We start from the raw sequence: 12,953 nt of genomic DNA, 5'->3' as shown, positions 1-12,953 counted from the left end.
GGATTCAGGCTGCTACTGCAGAAGCCTGACTTTGCTCCTGATTAACCCTAGGTTCACCAAATATATTCTCTAGCTGTCAGGGGCTAGAAGTGCCCCTACTCGCTGAATGCCAGCACACAGTGTCCCGGATGCCAGGAGCAACACCTACATCATGATGGAGGAGATGGCTCCAGCCCCTTCATTGAGGAAACAGAGCAGTGTCCTGTGCTCTCTGGAGATGACACTCGGGTAGTATAGAGGCCCTGTTTCCTGGTGGAAGGAACTCGCCTGGGAAACTAGAGGCCTTGGCTGTAGTCATAACTTTGTCAATAACCTAGTGGGTGACCTTGGGCAGGCTACTCAATCTCTCTGGCTCTTAGTTTCCTCCTCTTAAAATGAGATAAAGTTAGGGGGGTGGAGCTGGACTAGACAGTGTCTAAGTTCTCCTTGGCTTCGGCACTCAGAATTTCACCTGGCTCTTTCACCTTCATAGGCACCAACTCTGGAGGCGCAACAGGTGCTGTGGAGAGGACAAACCAAGGTGGTTTGAGGCCCTGTCCCAAAGCAAGGCACCCAGTCCTGACTCCTCCTCCCCTTCCCCAGCACCTGGTACTCACCAGCAGGCTTAATTATGTAAGGCTGGCAGGAGACACAGTCAAAGCCCTCATCGGCTGCCTGCTCCACATCATCCTCTGTGAAGAGGCTCTCGCAGCCGGCATGCATCCACCTGGAAGAAGGAAGACATGAGGAGATAAACCCAGACAATGCAAAGCTGAGGATAGGGAAGCAGGAGCCAAACCAGGGGAAAGGAGCACCCTCACCGTTCACAATGGCGGCACTGGATCAGAAGGTCCTCTTCCACATATGGGGCATGACAGATAGGGCAGGTCACCAGGCTGGCACAGGGCCCGCAGTGTGTGTAACTGTTCTGCCATTCACAGTGGAAGCCAGGGGAGGCAGCCCCACACTGCATACAAGACACACACCTGGTGGGAGCAGAAAGATAGACCCTCAGCACCTAAGCTACCCAAGGCAGCCAGAGGTGCCCTCACTGAGAACCATATGACCCAGCCTGGTCTTCTAAACCCAACCTGTCATGTGTTCAACATCACATCCACTCTGACATCTCAGGCCCAGGCCCCTCTCAAGATCCTAGGTCTCCTTACCACTTGCACTTCCAGCCGCCCTTGGGCACGGTGAGCAGTGGGGGGTCCAGGCAGTAGGTGTGGTAGCTAATGTCACAGTCATCACAGAGCAGCAGGCGTGAGGGGTCTGAGGCCTGGCCGCATACCTCACACACGATGCACTCCACACAACGCCAGCCCTTTAACAGCATCACCTTGGTGATCTGGTACAGAAGATGGCAATTCCTCAGGGTATGATGGAGAGGAGAGGGCAGACTTCTTAGGGGAGGTTGGAACTTATATGGGTGGGGCTGGAGGACCCCAGTGCCTAGGCCAGACCTCCATTTGAGCAAAGAAAGGCTATGCAAAGCACCCTCACCTCAAAAATATGTAGTGACTCTATACTTAGGCTCCCAGGGACCTCTGCTATTCAGAGAACAGCCTCTCCTGGCCACTGCCTCATTATGCATGGATTGGCAACCTTTCACTATCCAAGTCCCCAACAAGATTATGGGTAGGATTAGGTTGTATTTCCTCCAATTTTTCTTGAACATTTAAAACCTGCTACTAATGCAAGTTAATGTTAGCAGTGGACAAGTTCTAAATGAATATCAAACTGACTGACTAAATGAACAATGAACTGACTGATTATGCTTGAGTCAAAAACACTGCTTTCTCTTTGTGGACATTTGCTTATGATTTTCACTTTACATTTTATTTCCAGACTATATCATGCTTTCTGCTAGTAAAGTTCTCATAGTTTCTATGATGGATTGGATCATACCAGCAACTCATGGTCTACCACCAAAAAATTATAAGGACCACTACCAATTCCAAAGTATTTTTCCCCAGGATGAGTCTGATAATCACTGGTGACTGAAGAATGACTTTCACGACCAATGGCCACTTTAAGTAGTGTGGGGGCCTAGGTTAAGAAATAAATGACCCCATCCCCAACCCAGGCCTCTTGGGCTCTGAACTCACCTTGCTGTTGACACAGTATGGGTGATAGCACTGTGAACACTGAGAACAGGCAAGGAGGTGGCCCTCTGCTCCCCGGCCAAAGCTGCCACATACTACACACATGTCCTGGGGAAATACACAGAAACCCAATGTCCAACTAGGTAGGTCTCCTTTTCCCACTCAGTCCTGGCAACTACTACAACTCTAATCTGAGGGAAGGAGTCGGGGAACCAAAAGCCCAACCCCTGGCCTCAGGACACTGTGAGCCAACATGGGGCCCTGTTCCTCCTTAGCTTGATGTGTTGCCTGGCTGGTGTGGCTCAGCGGTTGAGTGGTCACCAGTTCGATTCCCAGTCAGGGCATATACCTAGGTTGTGGGTTGGATCCCTGGAGGCAACCAACTGATCAATGTTTCTCTCTCACATCTCTCTCTAAAAATCAATAAACTTATTTAAAAAAAAAAAAAACTTATTTAAAAAAAAATAGCCTGAAATTCTGATATGGGTAAAAGTAAGAAACAAAAAGAAGAGAAGATGTGTAAAGATTGGTGAGGCTGAGAGAGTAACATATGTGCCAGTATTCTATAAGCTTTGCAGGATTATTCAGTTGAGAACATACATAAGCTCCCTTCAACAGGGCAGAAATCATTTCTGCCTTTTCACTGCTATATCCCTAGCTCCTAGTTCAGTGCCAAGCTCAGAGGTGACACTCAAGAGAAATCTGATGGATAGAAAAACAAATGAACAATGTGATTCTGATTCAGTTTTCTGATTAGCTGGGTAGAGAAGTAGGTCTTCGGTTTTCTGCATCTGCTCTCCCATGTAAACACATACACCCAATGTGAGTCTGCCAGTCACATATGGTACCTGCATTAGGACAAACTTGTCTGTATTGGAGAAGAGAACCACAGTATTTTGCATGGTGTCGTCATCATCATCTTCTTCCTCCTTGCTGGGAGAGCTATCGATATCAGCAACCTTATAGGCAGAGAGTTGTGGAATGTGAGGCAGCTAAATCTGGGCCAACTAAGCTGCTTTCCTCTTTGGTGCTAGGGTAAGGAGGTATGAACCCCTGGCTAAATGAAGGCCAGAGTCAGACTAAGAAGCAGAAGAACACCCCAGCTCCCAAACTGGGCCTCAGCCCAACGGCAGAGATTTCAGAGAAGCCTGGGGACCAAGTGGATAGAAGGAGTAGACAGAGCCAGACAGGCCCTAGGCTAGCAGGCAGGCAGGTGAGCGTGCAGGGGACTGACAGGATTAAAGGGTGTTTAATCTTGAAATAGCCAGCTGAAGCATGTTTGGGGGATGGGAAGCCTCTCCTTACTACCAGAGTCTCAATGGAAGAAGTGGTTGATTTTAGCCGGGCCCGTCCTCTCCCACGTCCTCCATGTGCTCCTCCACGTGGCCGGCGTCTTCCTGGGAAACTACTGCTGCGACCCTGAGTGAAGGAAGTGGATAATAACAGGGAGAAGTTGAGGGCTAGTGTGCTGGGTCCACAGGTTTGGAAGGAAGAGAAGAAACTAATGGATAGAGCATAACAGGTAATAAAGGCCAGGAGACCCAGCAGGGCAAGGGAAAAGCTAACTCTCAGACAGCAACAGGTAGGTAGCTCTTCTCCCAAGAAAAGTGGCCAAGTGGTACAATGACAAAAATACTGGTGTTAAAGACCTGTGTTTCTAGTTGATTCTATTACTGAGTAACCATGAAGCTGGGAAAGTCACTTCCCACTCTATGTATTAATATTCTCCTTAATAAAATAAGAGTGGACTAAAGGAGCTCTGACCTTCTAGAATTCAATAAGCCAGGTGGGAAGGTATTAGTGACACAGGATTGTACCTCTGACATTATTAGCATGAAGTTGACCACATCCAGTGACTGGATAGCCCCTCACCTGTTTGATGCGGGAACGAGCTGGGGAGCTGCGCCGCTTCCCCTTGTCCCCTTCGGCTTTGCCTCCACTGATAGCTGTCCCATTATCACACAACAGCGAGTCATCAGTCTCTGGCAGAGAGTCAGTACAGAGCCGAAGGGAGCCTTCATCTCGAGCTGGACTAACATCTGTAGATACCCCCAACTCCATAGACAAGGAGCCGCCCCCCTCGGGGTCAGGAGAGCCCAGCAGGGGCTCTGAGCCAGGAAAACTGGCACTGGCATCGCCCTGGCTCAGATTGGAGATCTCATTAACGATGTCGGATTTGATGAGAACAGGTGGGGTAGGGGCCACTGGTGCATGTGGCTCCTCTTGTTCTTCACAGGGTGAGCCCTGCCCTGTCTGCTTGCACTCTGGGCCATAGACCTCCATAGGGGTCACAGGGGCCAGCTCCTCGGGGTCCAGGAGCACAGGGGAACCCTTAAGTTCACTAGCCAAACTGCCAGGGGTCTGTCCAGCCTCTGGCTGGGAATCAGGAGTGTCAGTCCCATCCAGAGGGGCTGTGTCTTCCCCTAGGCCAGAGAAGTCTTCCAGGGGTGGGGCAGGGCTGGGTGCAGGGCAGGAAAGGTTCCCCATGGGGGAAGGGAGAGGACTAGTAGGGCTAGGCTCCAAGGCTGGGCATTCAGGTTCTGGGGCTTTCTCAATCTCCATCCCAGGTGGCTCAGCCTCATGTGAGACCTCCATTGCCTTCTCCATGGGACTCAGTGGGGAGGGAATGGACAGTGGCAGAGCAGGAGGAGAGCACTGGGAAGGAGGGGAGTTCTGGGGAGGTAGGGGATGCTGGAGGAGTGGAGAACACCGAGGGGGAAGGGGCTCCATCAGGATGGGAGAGGCCAGTCCCATTGGGGAGCCTGGAGATGGGGGAAGGATCATAGGGGGTACAGGCTCGGGGTCAGTGCAGTTAGCTTCCGGTGGAGGGCTAATGGGTGTCTCTAGGATGGGGGCAGCTAATGGTGACTCAGGGTCACTGTCCCCTTTGGCACCAAAGGGGTACTCTAACTCCCCCAAAGGAGAGAGGGCTGGTGGGGCCACAGCTGTGATAATGGGTGAGAGCGGAGGAGGAAGTGGATCTGGAACGAAAGAGAAAAAGGGAGGCTCTTAGATTAGATGTGCCATAAAGAATCAAGACTGTCCCAGAGAAAGAGGATACTAACATCCCCTTACCTGGTGGCATCAGCTGAGGTGACAAGGTAGGCTCCCTAGATGGGGACAACGGCAGCTCCTCAGGCAGAGGGGACAGAGGTGGCTCCCCAGGCTCAGACAGAGCCGGCTCTCCAAGCAAGGGGGATAAGGGTGGCTCCCCAGGTGGGAGGAACAAGGGCAATTCTTCAGGTGCAGAGCATAGGCCTGGCTCCCCAAGGGGCTCTTCAGGTTGAGGGGACAGGCATGGTTCCTTAGGGTGGGGAGACAGGTGTAGCTCCTCAGGCTGGGGGGACAGGTGTGGCTCCTCAGGCATGGGGGACAGGCATAGCTCCTCAGGCTGGGGAGACAGGCGCAACTCCTCAGGCATAGGAGATGGCTGTGGCTCCTCAGGCATGGGGGATAGGTGTGGCTCCTCAGGCTGGGGGGACAGGCGTGGTTCCTCAGGCTGGGGGGACAGGCGTGGTTCCTCTGGCTGGGGGGACAGGCGTGGTTCTTCTGGCTGGGGGGATAGGTGCAGCTCCTCAGGTGCAAGGGTTAGGCACAGCTCCTCAGGCTGGGAGGGCAGAAGCAGTTCCTCGGCTGCAGGGGATAGGCATGGATCCTCAGGCCGAGGGGACAGGTGCGGCACCTCAGGGCGAGGGGACAAGCGCGGCTCCTCAGGCTGGGGGGACAGGCGCTCCTCAGGCCTGGGGGACAGGCGCGGCTCCTCAGGCCTGGGGGACAGGCGCGGCTCCTCAGGCTTGGGGGACAGGCGCGGCTCCTCAGGCTTGGGGGACAGGCGCGGCTCCTCAGGCCTGGGGGACAGGCGCGGCTCCTCAGGCTTGGGGGACAGGCGCGGCTCCTCAGGCTTGGGGGACAGGCGCGGCTCCTCAGGCTTGGGGGACAGGCGCAGCTCCTCAGTTGTGGGGGATAGGCGCGGTTCCTCAAGTCGGGGGCAGAATTGCAGCTCCTCAGGCAATGGCGACAGGGGTGACTCCTCCAGTGGTAGGGACACGAGTAAGTCCTCCGGTGGCGGGGACACAGGGGAGTCTTCAGGTGGTGGGGATGTGGGTGAATCCTCAGGTGGTGGGGATACACGTGAAGCCTCGGGTGGCGGGGATGTGGGAGACTCCTCAGGTGGTGGTGACAGGGGAGATTCCTCAGGCGGTGGGGACAGGCGTGACACTTCAGGCAGGAGGGATAGGCATGATACCTCAGGTGGGGGGGACATAGGCGAGTCTTCAGGTGGTGGGGACATGGGTGAATCCTCAGGTGGTGGGGAAAGGCGTGAAGCCTCAGGTGGTGGGGAAAGGCGTGAAGCCTCAGGTGGTGGGGAGAGGGGAGATTCCTCTGGTGGGGGGGACAGGGGTGATTCTTCAAATGGTGGGAACATACGCGATGCCTCAGGTGGTGGAGACATGGGTGACTCTTCAGGTGGAGGGGACATGGGTGACTCCTCAGGTGGTGGAGACAGGCGAGATGCTTCAGGTGGTGGGGAAGTGGGTAATTCCTCGGGTGGTGGGGACAGGGGAGACTCCTCAAATGGTGGGTTCAGGGGTGATGCTTCAGGTGGTGGGGACAGGGGTGTCTCAAGTGGAGGAGATGGGGGTGACTCCCCTGGTGGAGAAAAGGGTGACTCTTCCAGTGGAGAAAAAGGTGATGATTCAGGTGGGGGAGACAGAGGAGACTCCTCAGGCGGTGGAGAGAGGGGTGATTCCTCAGGCGGTGGGGATAGACGAGATGCCTCAGGCGGCGGGGATGTGGGTGATTCCTCAGGTGGTGGGGACAGGGGCGACTCCTCAGATGGGGGCAGCAGTGGCATCTCCTCATTTAGGGGGGCCTCCAACTGTGGCTCAGGTTGGGCCCCTGCTCTCCCTGCAGATATAACATACTGTGCTCCTATCTAGCTCAAATCCACTCCACAGAAAGTGCAAAGTCTAAGGCATAGCAGAAACTGTCCCTTAACACAAAACAGAAGGGGATTACTTTCATAGACCCTCAAACCCTACTCACCTAGTGGTTTGGCTTCACATTGCAGGGGCCCCGGTTCCTTGGGTTGCATAGAGGTCACGTGCCCACCCTTTGGCTGCCCTTGGCATGCAACGTACAGAGCATCGGGCTCATCAGTGGGGGTATCGCCAGGCTCTGGGGGTGAGAATCTGCAGAAGGTACAGGGGAGTAGGCATTGTGGCTCTCATCAGCTATCAACTCCTAGAGAGTGCACTGGGGTAAGGCATGAATGCTATGGATTGTACTGCCCACCTTAGGGCTCCCTCTGCCAATCTCAGCACTTCTGATCCCGCAGCCCCATCTCTTTCAGTCCACACTACTTACCTGCTACAGACAGCAGAACGCTGCTCAGCAACAGAACTGATAGGCTGTCCTCCCTGGGTTTTGTGACAGCGGTAACAGAGTGAGTAGTTCTCGAACCACTCAGAGTTGGGATTCAGCTCTGCTGAGCCTGCCCCACAGGACCGGCATACCCGGCACGCCTAGGAGAAAGGAGAAGGCAAAACAGGCATCAGTCAGACAGCAGAGACTAGAGGGGAGCATGGGACTTGTCACAACAGAGAAACTCTGGATGTTATAGGAGGCAGAATTAGAAGAGTAAGGCAAGATCAAGGACCCTCACCTTGCACTTCCAAGAGTGAGCAGGCAGTTCTTCCATAGGTGGTTTTAGGCAGAAGGTATGGTATCCTTTGTCACACGTCTCACAGACCAACATCTTAGAGTCATTCCCAGGTTTCCTGCAGAGACAGGGCACATAATAGGGTCCCTCCCTGCCCTTGTTTTTAACCCTAAACTGTGCTTTGCCTAAGGCTTCCCTCCTGCCTTCCCATTCTTACCTGCAGGCTTGGCACACTTTGCATTCAGGGCACTGCCAGCCAGCACGCTTGCGGGCAGTCAGAGCAGTGTCCAGGCAGGCCCCATGATAGTGATGCCCACAACTGGTACAGAAGAACAGGTCACACAATTCCCCCGGTCCCTCACATACTGCACAACGAGCTTCCTCTACAGTCAAAAGGGACAGAGAACACAGGTCAGATATGGATTCCTTGCAGGACTCAGAACAGTGCTGTCTACATAACAGGCATTCCATGGACCAGAATGAACAAATAAATAGTTACTAAGTGTCTGCCTAATATATGCTAGGCATTGTTCTAGGCATTGCAGACATCATAGTAAACAAGACAGGCAAAGCCCCTGCACTCTCAAAGTTCACACCTATTTTAATGAGGCAGGCTGACAGTATAAAATTACCATCTTTGATGAGTGCTCTGCAAAGTATAAACCCCAGGCACTCTTGGCCCCTCACTGCCTGATGTACAAGGGGCAGGACTTCTCACCCAGATGCGCCGCACCATCACTGTGCTCCGGGCATAGCAGCTGCAGTGTTTTCATGGATAAGAAGGAACCGCTGGCAGTCGCACAGGGGAAGTGGTAAAGCCGTGGACATCCGGGTGAGCGACAAGGGATGGAGGCACCAAGCCTGGTGCAGTGGGAGCAGCGCTGCCAGGGTGGAAACAAAGCCTCAGTGCCAGTCAGCTCACTCCAGAACAATAGATCAGGTACTAGTTCTGCCCTAGTATGCCCACTCCCCTTCTAATTCTACCCTCTCAGAAGCCCAATAGCCCTGTCCACCCTGCCCTTTACCTATGCAATCCCCTGGCCCCAGCCCCACCTGTGAGATCCCTGAGAAGATGGCCTTGTCCACACCACAAAGTTCTGGGCCCCCCTTCCCCCATACACCGGCCGACCACACAGCACACCAATGGTGAGCCCAGCAGGACCCTGTATAAGTGGAAAAGGACAAACAGAAAGGAATGAATTAACAAAAAGGTGATCGCTGGCTTTGGACCACCCAGCCCCTACCCCCTTTCCTGCCCAGGTCAGTTACTTACCTCCAGGTTCTCCTAGGTGGGCAGGTGTCAGGCCCTCAGGGAAACCAATCTGTGATAGGTCCTCACTGGGCAGTGCTGCCTCATTGTGCCCTGAGCTCCCCCCAGGAGACACCACTGGACACCGGGGCCAGTCAAATGGCAACTCAAAGCGCCGTAGCTCCCGCTGCCCATGCAGACTGGGCTCCCCGCAGTTACAGAGAGCACAACGCCGCAGTGGACCCCCACTGTGGACATACAAGCATCAGCACAATGCCGGGCCCCTGCCCACAGTCATACCCCCTCCCCCCCACAACCCCACGATTTAACACGCCTGTGTTTCCCAAACACTAATTTTCCTAAATATTCCTCTTGAACGCCCCAGAATCTCAAATCAAATCCTTTTGTACCCTTATGTCCTCATTTCCCCAAACTAGTTACCTACGGTCCTGGGGAGGTTCCTGAGGCCTGAGACCCCCAGAAGTGGGCACAGATACCTCCACCACATGTGGGTTGGGAAGGTCTGCCTCAGTGGCGCCTGACTCCTCAGAGGCTGCATGTCCATCAGCTGAATGAACAAACACAGAAGCATACATTAGCCATCATCCACTATTTAATACTAGTCTACTCACCAGACCTATGAGATTATCTAAAACCGTTGGTGGATCACACTGAGGGCATTTTGACTTTTGTCCCAAAGAACAAAGTCCTTCAATTACCTATCTAATAGACAGACTTAGCTCCTGTCCTAGTGCCAGGACTAGAAATTTAAGGTTGTCTGGGATGAGCAGAAAGCTGTCAGTAAACCCAAAATTTGCCCTACTCACCTGCCGGTTCTGAATCTTTATCCTCACCAGGCGGCTTCTGGCTATCCATCCCTCTCTCCGACTGGGCAGGGCCCTCTCGGGGAGACCTGTCAAAGCCCAAAAAGATATCTATATGCCCAGTAAGTCTCTCCACTAAACACTTTTCCCAGAATCCTAAGAGGAATGCAGCTAATGGTATCTAGACCTTACAGAAATCAGAAAACCATACCTACAAACTCCTGTACTAATAACAAAAAAGTTCTGCCTAACCTTTATCCCACTGCCTACTTCCTCCCCAGATAAACACTGACCCTCTTCTCCAACTCGGGATTCTCAGAGGATCCCCTCCACTCTCCCACTTCCTTACTCACAGGCGTCCTCAAACTACAGCCCGCGGGCCACATGTGGCCCGCCGAGGACATTTATCCGGCCCGCTGGGTGCCGCTGCCTGTCCTGCTTAGCAGCCGACTCGTCCCGGGCCCGGAGTGAGCATAGGGATTTGTTCATAGTTTTTTTTAAAAACTAAAGTCCGGCCCTCCAACGGTCTGAGGGACAGTGAACTGGCCCCCTGTTTAAAAACTTTGAAGACCCCTGTCCTAAGAGTTCCCAGGGCAATAGCATCCAACTAGAAGCACATCCAGTCTATATCTAGTATCGCCCTTAGCCTCACATCTGAGTTCTGGGCTTCTGGTAGGCCCTATCCCTATCCTTTTCCCTGAGGCCTCAAGTCAGCTACCATTGTAGAGGTCTGTCAGCGCCAACCAATGGGTAATCATAACCCAAGAAGTCTGAGTACAGCTGAAATCCCTCTCCCAGAGACAGAGTCTGGGGTCTTGCAGGATATAGGACATGTTACTGAAACTAAAGCCCAGGTATGGATAGATCTCCCCAACCTCCACTGGTTCCAACCAGGACATCCCAATCACAACCTAAGAAACTCCCCAATTTCTACCCACTGCCTATCCAAATCCAGCTCAGGCCTGGCCCCTGCAGCAACTGAACTCAGGATCTCACCCAGCCTGAAGTCCTCAGGTCGTTGCCCTTAGCAACGCCAACTGCCCTTCCTCCTAAGATATCCCTAGTAGTTAACAGAAGTGGGCCTTAAGAGTCACTGAGCATGTGTAGTCAGGCCTGAAGCTAGGCATGCTGGGAGTTGTAGTCTCAGGAAGCACACTGCCACTTGGAGGAGTTCTAAACAGGACAGGACACAGCCCAGCAGAGTAGCTTCCTTCCTCTTCTGTCAACCAGGGTTTCCACACGCACTATAGGGGTGTGGAGTAACGGTCCCCTCTTTAAAATATGCCTGCCTATACCAGAGCCAAATGAAACAAACACTAAAGTTATATGTAAGAATATTGAGACCCACATCTTTGGGCATATTTTCCTAAACCTCAGTGAGAACTAAACACAGCCCAAAAAAGAAAGAAGAATAAGAAAAATTACAGAGTGAGGTAGAAAAAAGGGTTCCTACAGAAGAAAGAAAGGGATAGGTGCCAGCAGCTATTAGTGGTATCTAAGGTAAGGGCTTAGCAGAGAAAGAAAAGTATAGTATTCCCAGAGAGGGAGGAGGGCGGGGAGAATCCCTAAAACAGAACTCTAAATAAAATTTGAGAAGTTTATCTCTTGCCTTTTCCACTCCTTTTGTTTAACCAGAGGGGCCACATACAAACCTTGCAAGGACAAGCCCCTCTACTCAAACCAACTACCAAATAACCTTGTCAGCCACTTGGGGTTGAGTGACTGGGGCAGATGAGACAGGGGAAACCCTCAAAGGTGCCCAGGATCAATAAATCAATTACTTGAGAACCACAATATTAGTCTTCATTCCCTGAACGCACACTCCACTTCCAGAGATTAATATTGAACCTCTGTGACATGTCACAGGAAAGGAAATTTTATTTTATCCCCCCCCCCAAACTATCAGAATCTACTAGATTAGAAAAGTGAAGTATCACTTGATGCCTGTTCCCTCCATTCCCAAATCATCTCTTTCCAAAACCTACCATACAACCACACCTGAAAGGAAAGCAAGGTGGTTATCTGGCAGGCCCAAGAAAAGCTGCTCTGGAACTTCCAGGGGCCCTTAGAAGCCACCTATGAGAAGCAGGGGCTGGAGGTCAGGGCACCAGCCAGGCCCCTCTTCCTGTTCAGTCATTCAAGGCTTGAACACACTCAGAAAGCTTCAAAGTTTCCTAAATGTGTGAATTTTACTGTATGCACCCAAAGATCTTCCACCTGCTCTGCTCTTAAAGTTAAGTCCAAAGGAGTCACAAATAAAAAGCAACAGTGATAATACAGTGGGTGGGAGGAAGACTGCCTCACACAAGGCCAGAGGGACAAATTCCTCTGCCCTCCCTGGAGCACAGCCCTCTCAAGCTGGTAAGCTTGAGGAGGTACAAAAACCACCTGCATCCAGCCTTGGGAGACAGAGTACCAACATCCTCCAAAGCCACAGCCTCACTCATGGAGTCACGGAAGATGAGAGATCACAAAGTGAAGAGGAGAATGTCCTCCAAGCTGTACTATATCTAGGGGTACCTCCAAGAAGCCTGAGCCCCATTTCCCTACCCCTGCAGTCTGGCACCTGCACCCCAATGCTGAGTCCCAGCTGTCAGGCCCCTGAACAGATCTAAACAAATAAATACCACAGGTTCCCTGTCCCATCATTCACAGCCAGAAACCACACACACATATATATACATCAAGGGTTTTTTCACTATTTCTAAAATGAGCTAATGCCTGGCTAGGCTTCCTCTGGGTAACTAGAGTTCCCCCTGAAGTACAGATCTAAGGAGTAAAACTGTGCTGGCTCCCCTTAGTCCTAGGTCTAAGAAGCCCAAAACAGCAAGGAAGAAGGCAGGGTGGCACACTTTCCTCTCTGCCTCTATTCCAGACCAATAGCTTTAACTCCATTTTCCCAGCCAAGGGGGAAATGGAGGCTTGGAGGGGTGAAAGGCTGAAGCAGGCTCTTGAGTGAACAACTTCTGTAGGACTCAGGACTTCCTGGTTCCCAACCTGAGAATCAAACCACACCTCTCCCCACCCTCATTTTGGGTTGACCCTCTAGGAAGAATCCAAATGGCAACACTAGTCCTGTAGACCCTCTAGACCAGCGGTCGCCAACATTTCGGACCTCACGAACCACCAGTGGT

At 52.4% G+C, this 12,953-nt stretch overlaps 1 protein-coding gene across 8 annotated transcripts in view; it reads right to left on the bottom strand.

Moving 5' to 3' along the window:
* The window catches only part of KMT2D (lysine methyltransferase 2D), a 40,006-nt gene that overhangs the window by 24,576 nt on the left and 2,477 nt on the right, over window positions 1-12,953 (bottom strand). For 7 of the 8 annotated variants that reach the window (XM_080662958.1, XM_080662962.1, XM_080662963.1 and 4 more), the window contains exons 2-19: window positions 9,823-9,908; window positions 9,437-9,563; window positions 9,020-9,243; window positions 8,800-8,909; window positions 8,465-8,627; window positions 7,964-8,129; window positions 7,750-7,864; window positions 7,452-7,609; window positions 7,131-7,276; window positions 5,160-6,992; window positions 3,957-5,065; window positions 3,390-3,503; window positions 2,933-3,043; window positions 2,088-2,192; window positions 1,146-1,327; window positions 801-965; window positions 597-706; window positions 452-499 (exon numbers count right to left, since the gene is read on the bottom strand). In XM_080662958.1, coding sequence (XP_080519084.1) covers window positions 452-499; window positions 597-706; window positions 801-965; window positions 1,146-1,327; window positions 2,088-2,192; window positions 2,933-3,043; window positions 3,390-3,503; window positions 3,957-5,065; window positions 5,160-6,992; window positions 7,131-7,276; window positions 7,452-7,609; window positions 7,750-7,864; window positions 7,964-8,129; window positions 8,465-8,627; window positions 8,800-8,909; window positions 9,020-9,243; window positions 9,437-9,563; window positions 9,823-9,871 — 5,035 coding nt within the window. In that variant the 5' untranslated portion in view covers window positions 9,872-9,908. The remainder of the gene's footprint in view (window positions 1-451; window positions 500-596; window positions 707-800; window positions 966-1,145; window positions 1,328-2,087; window positions 2,193-2,932; window positions 3,044-3,389; window positions 3,504-3,956; window positions 5,066-5,159; window positions 6,993-7,130; window positions 7,277-7,451; window positions 7,610-7,749; window positions 7,865-7,963; window positions 8,130-8,464; window positions 8,628-8,799; window positions 8,910-9,019; window positions 9,244-9,436; window positions 9,564-9,822; window positions 9,909-12,953) is intronic. The other variant, XM_080662959.1, reaches the window with a different exon arrangement.

Source organism: Plecotus auritus (assembly GCF_963455305.1).
Source record: "Plecotus auritus genome assembly, chromosome: 3".
In the NCBI taxonomy this organism is placed as follows: domain Eukaryota; kingdom Metazoa; phylum Chordata; class Mammalia; order Chiroptera; family Vespertilionidae; genus Plecotus; species Plecotus auritus.
Note: the sequence above shows the minus strand (reverse complement) of the source record. Positions and strands in the feature narration are given on the sequence as shown.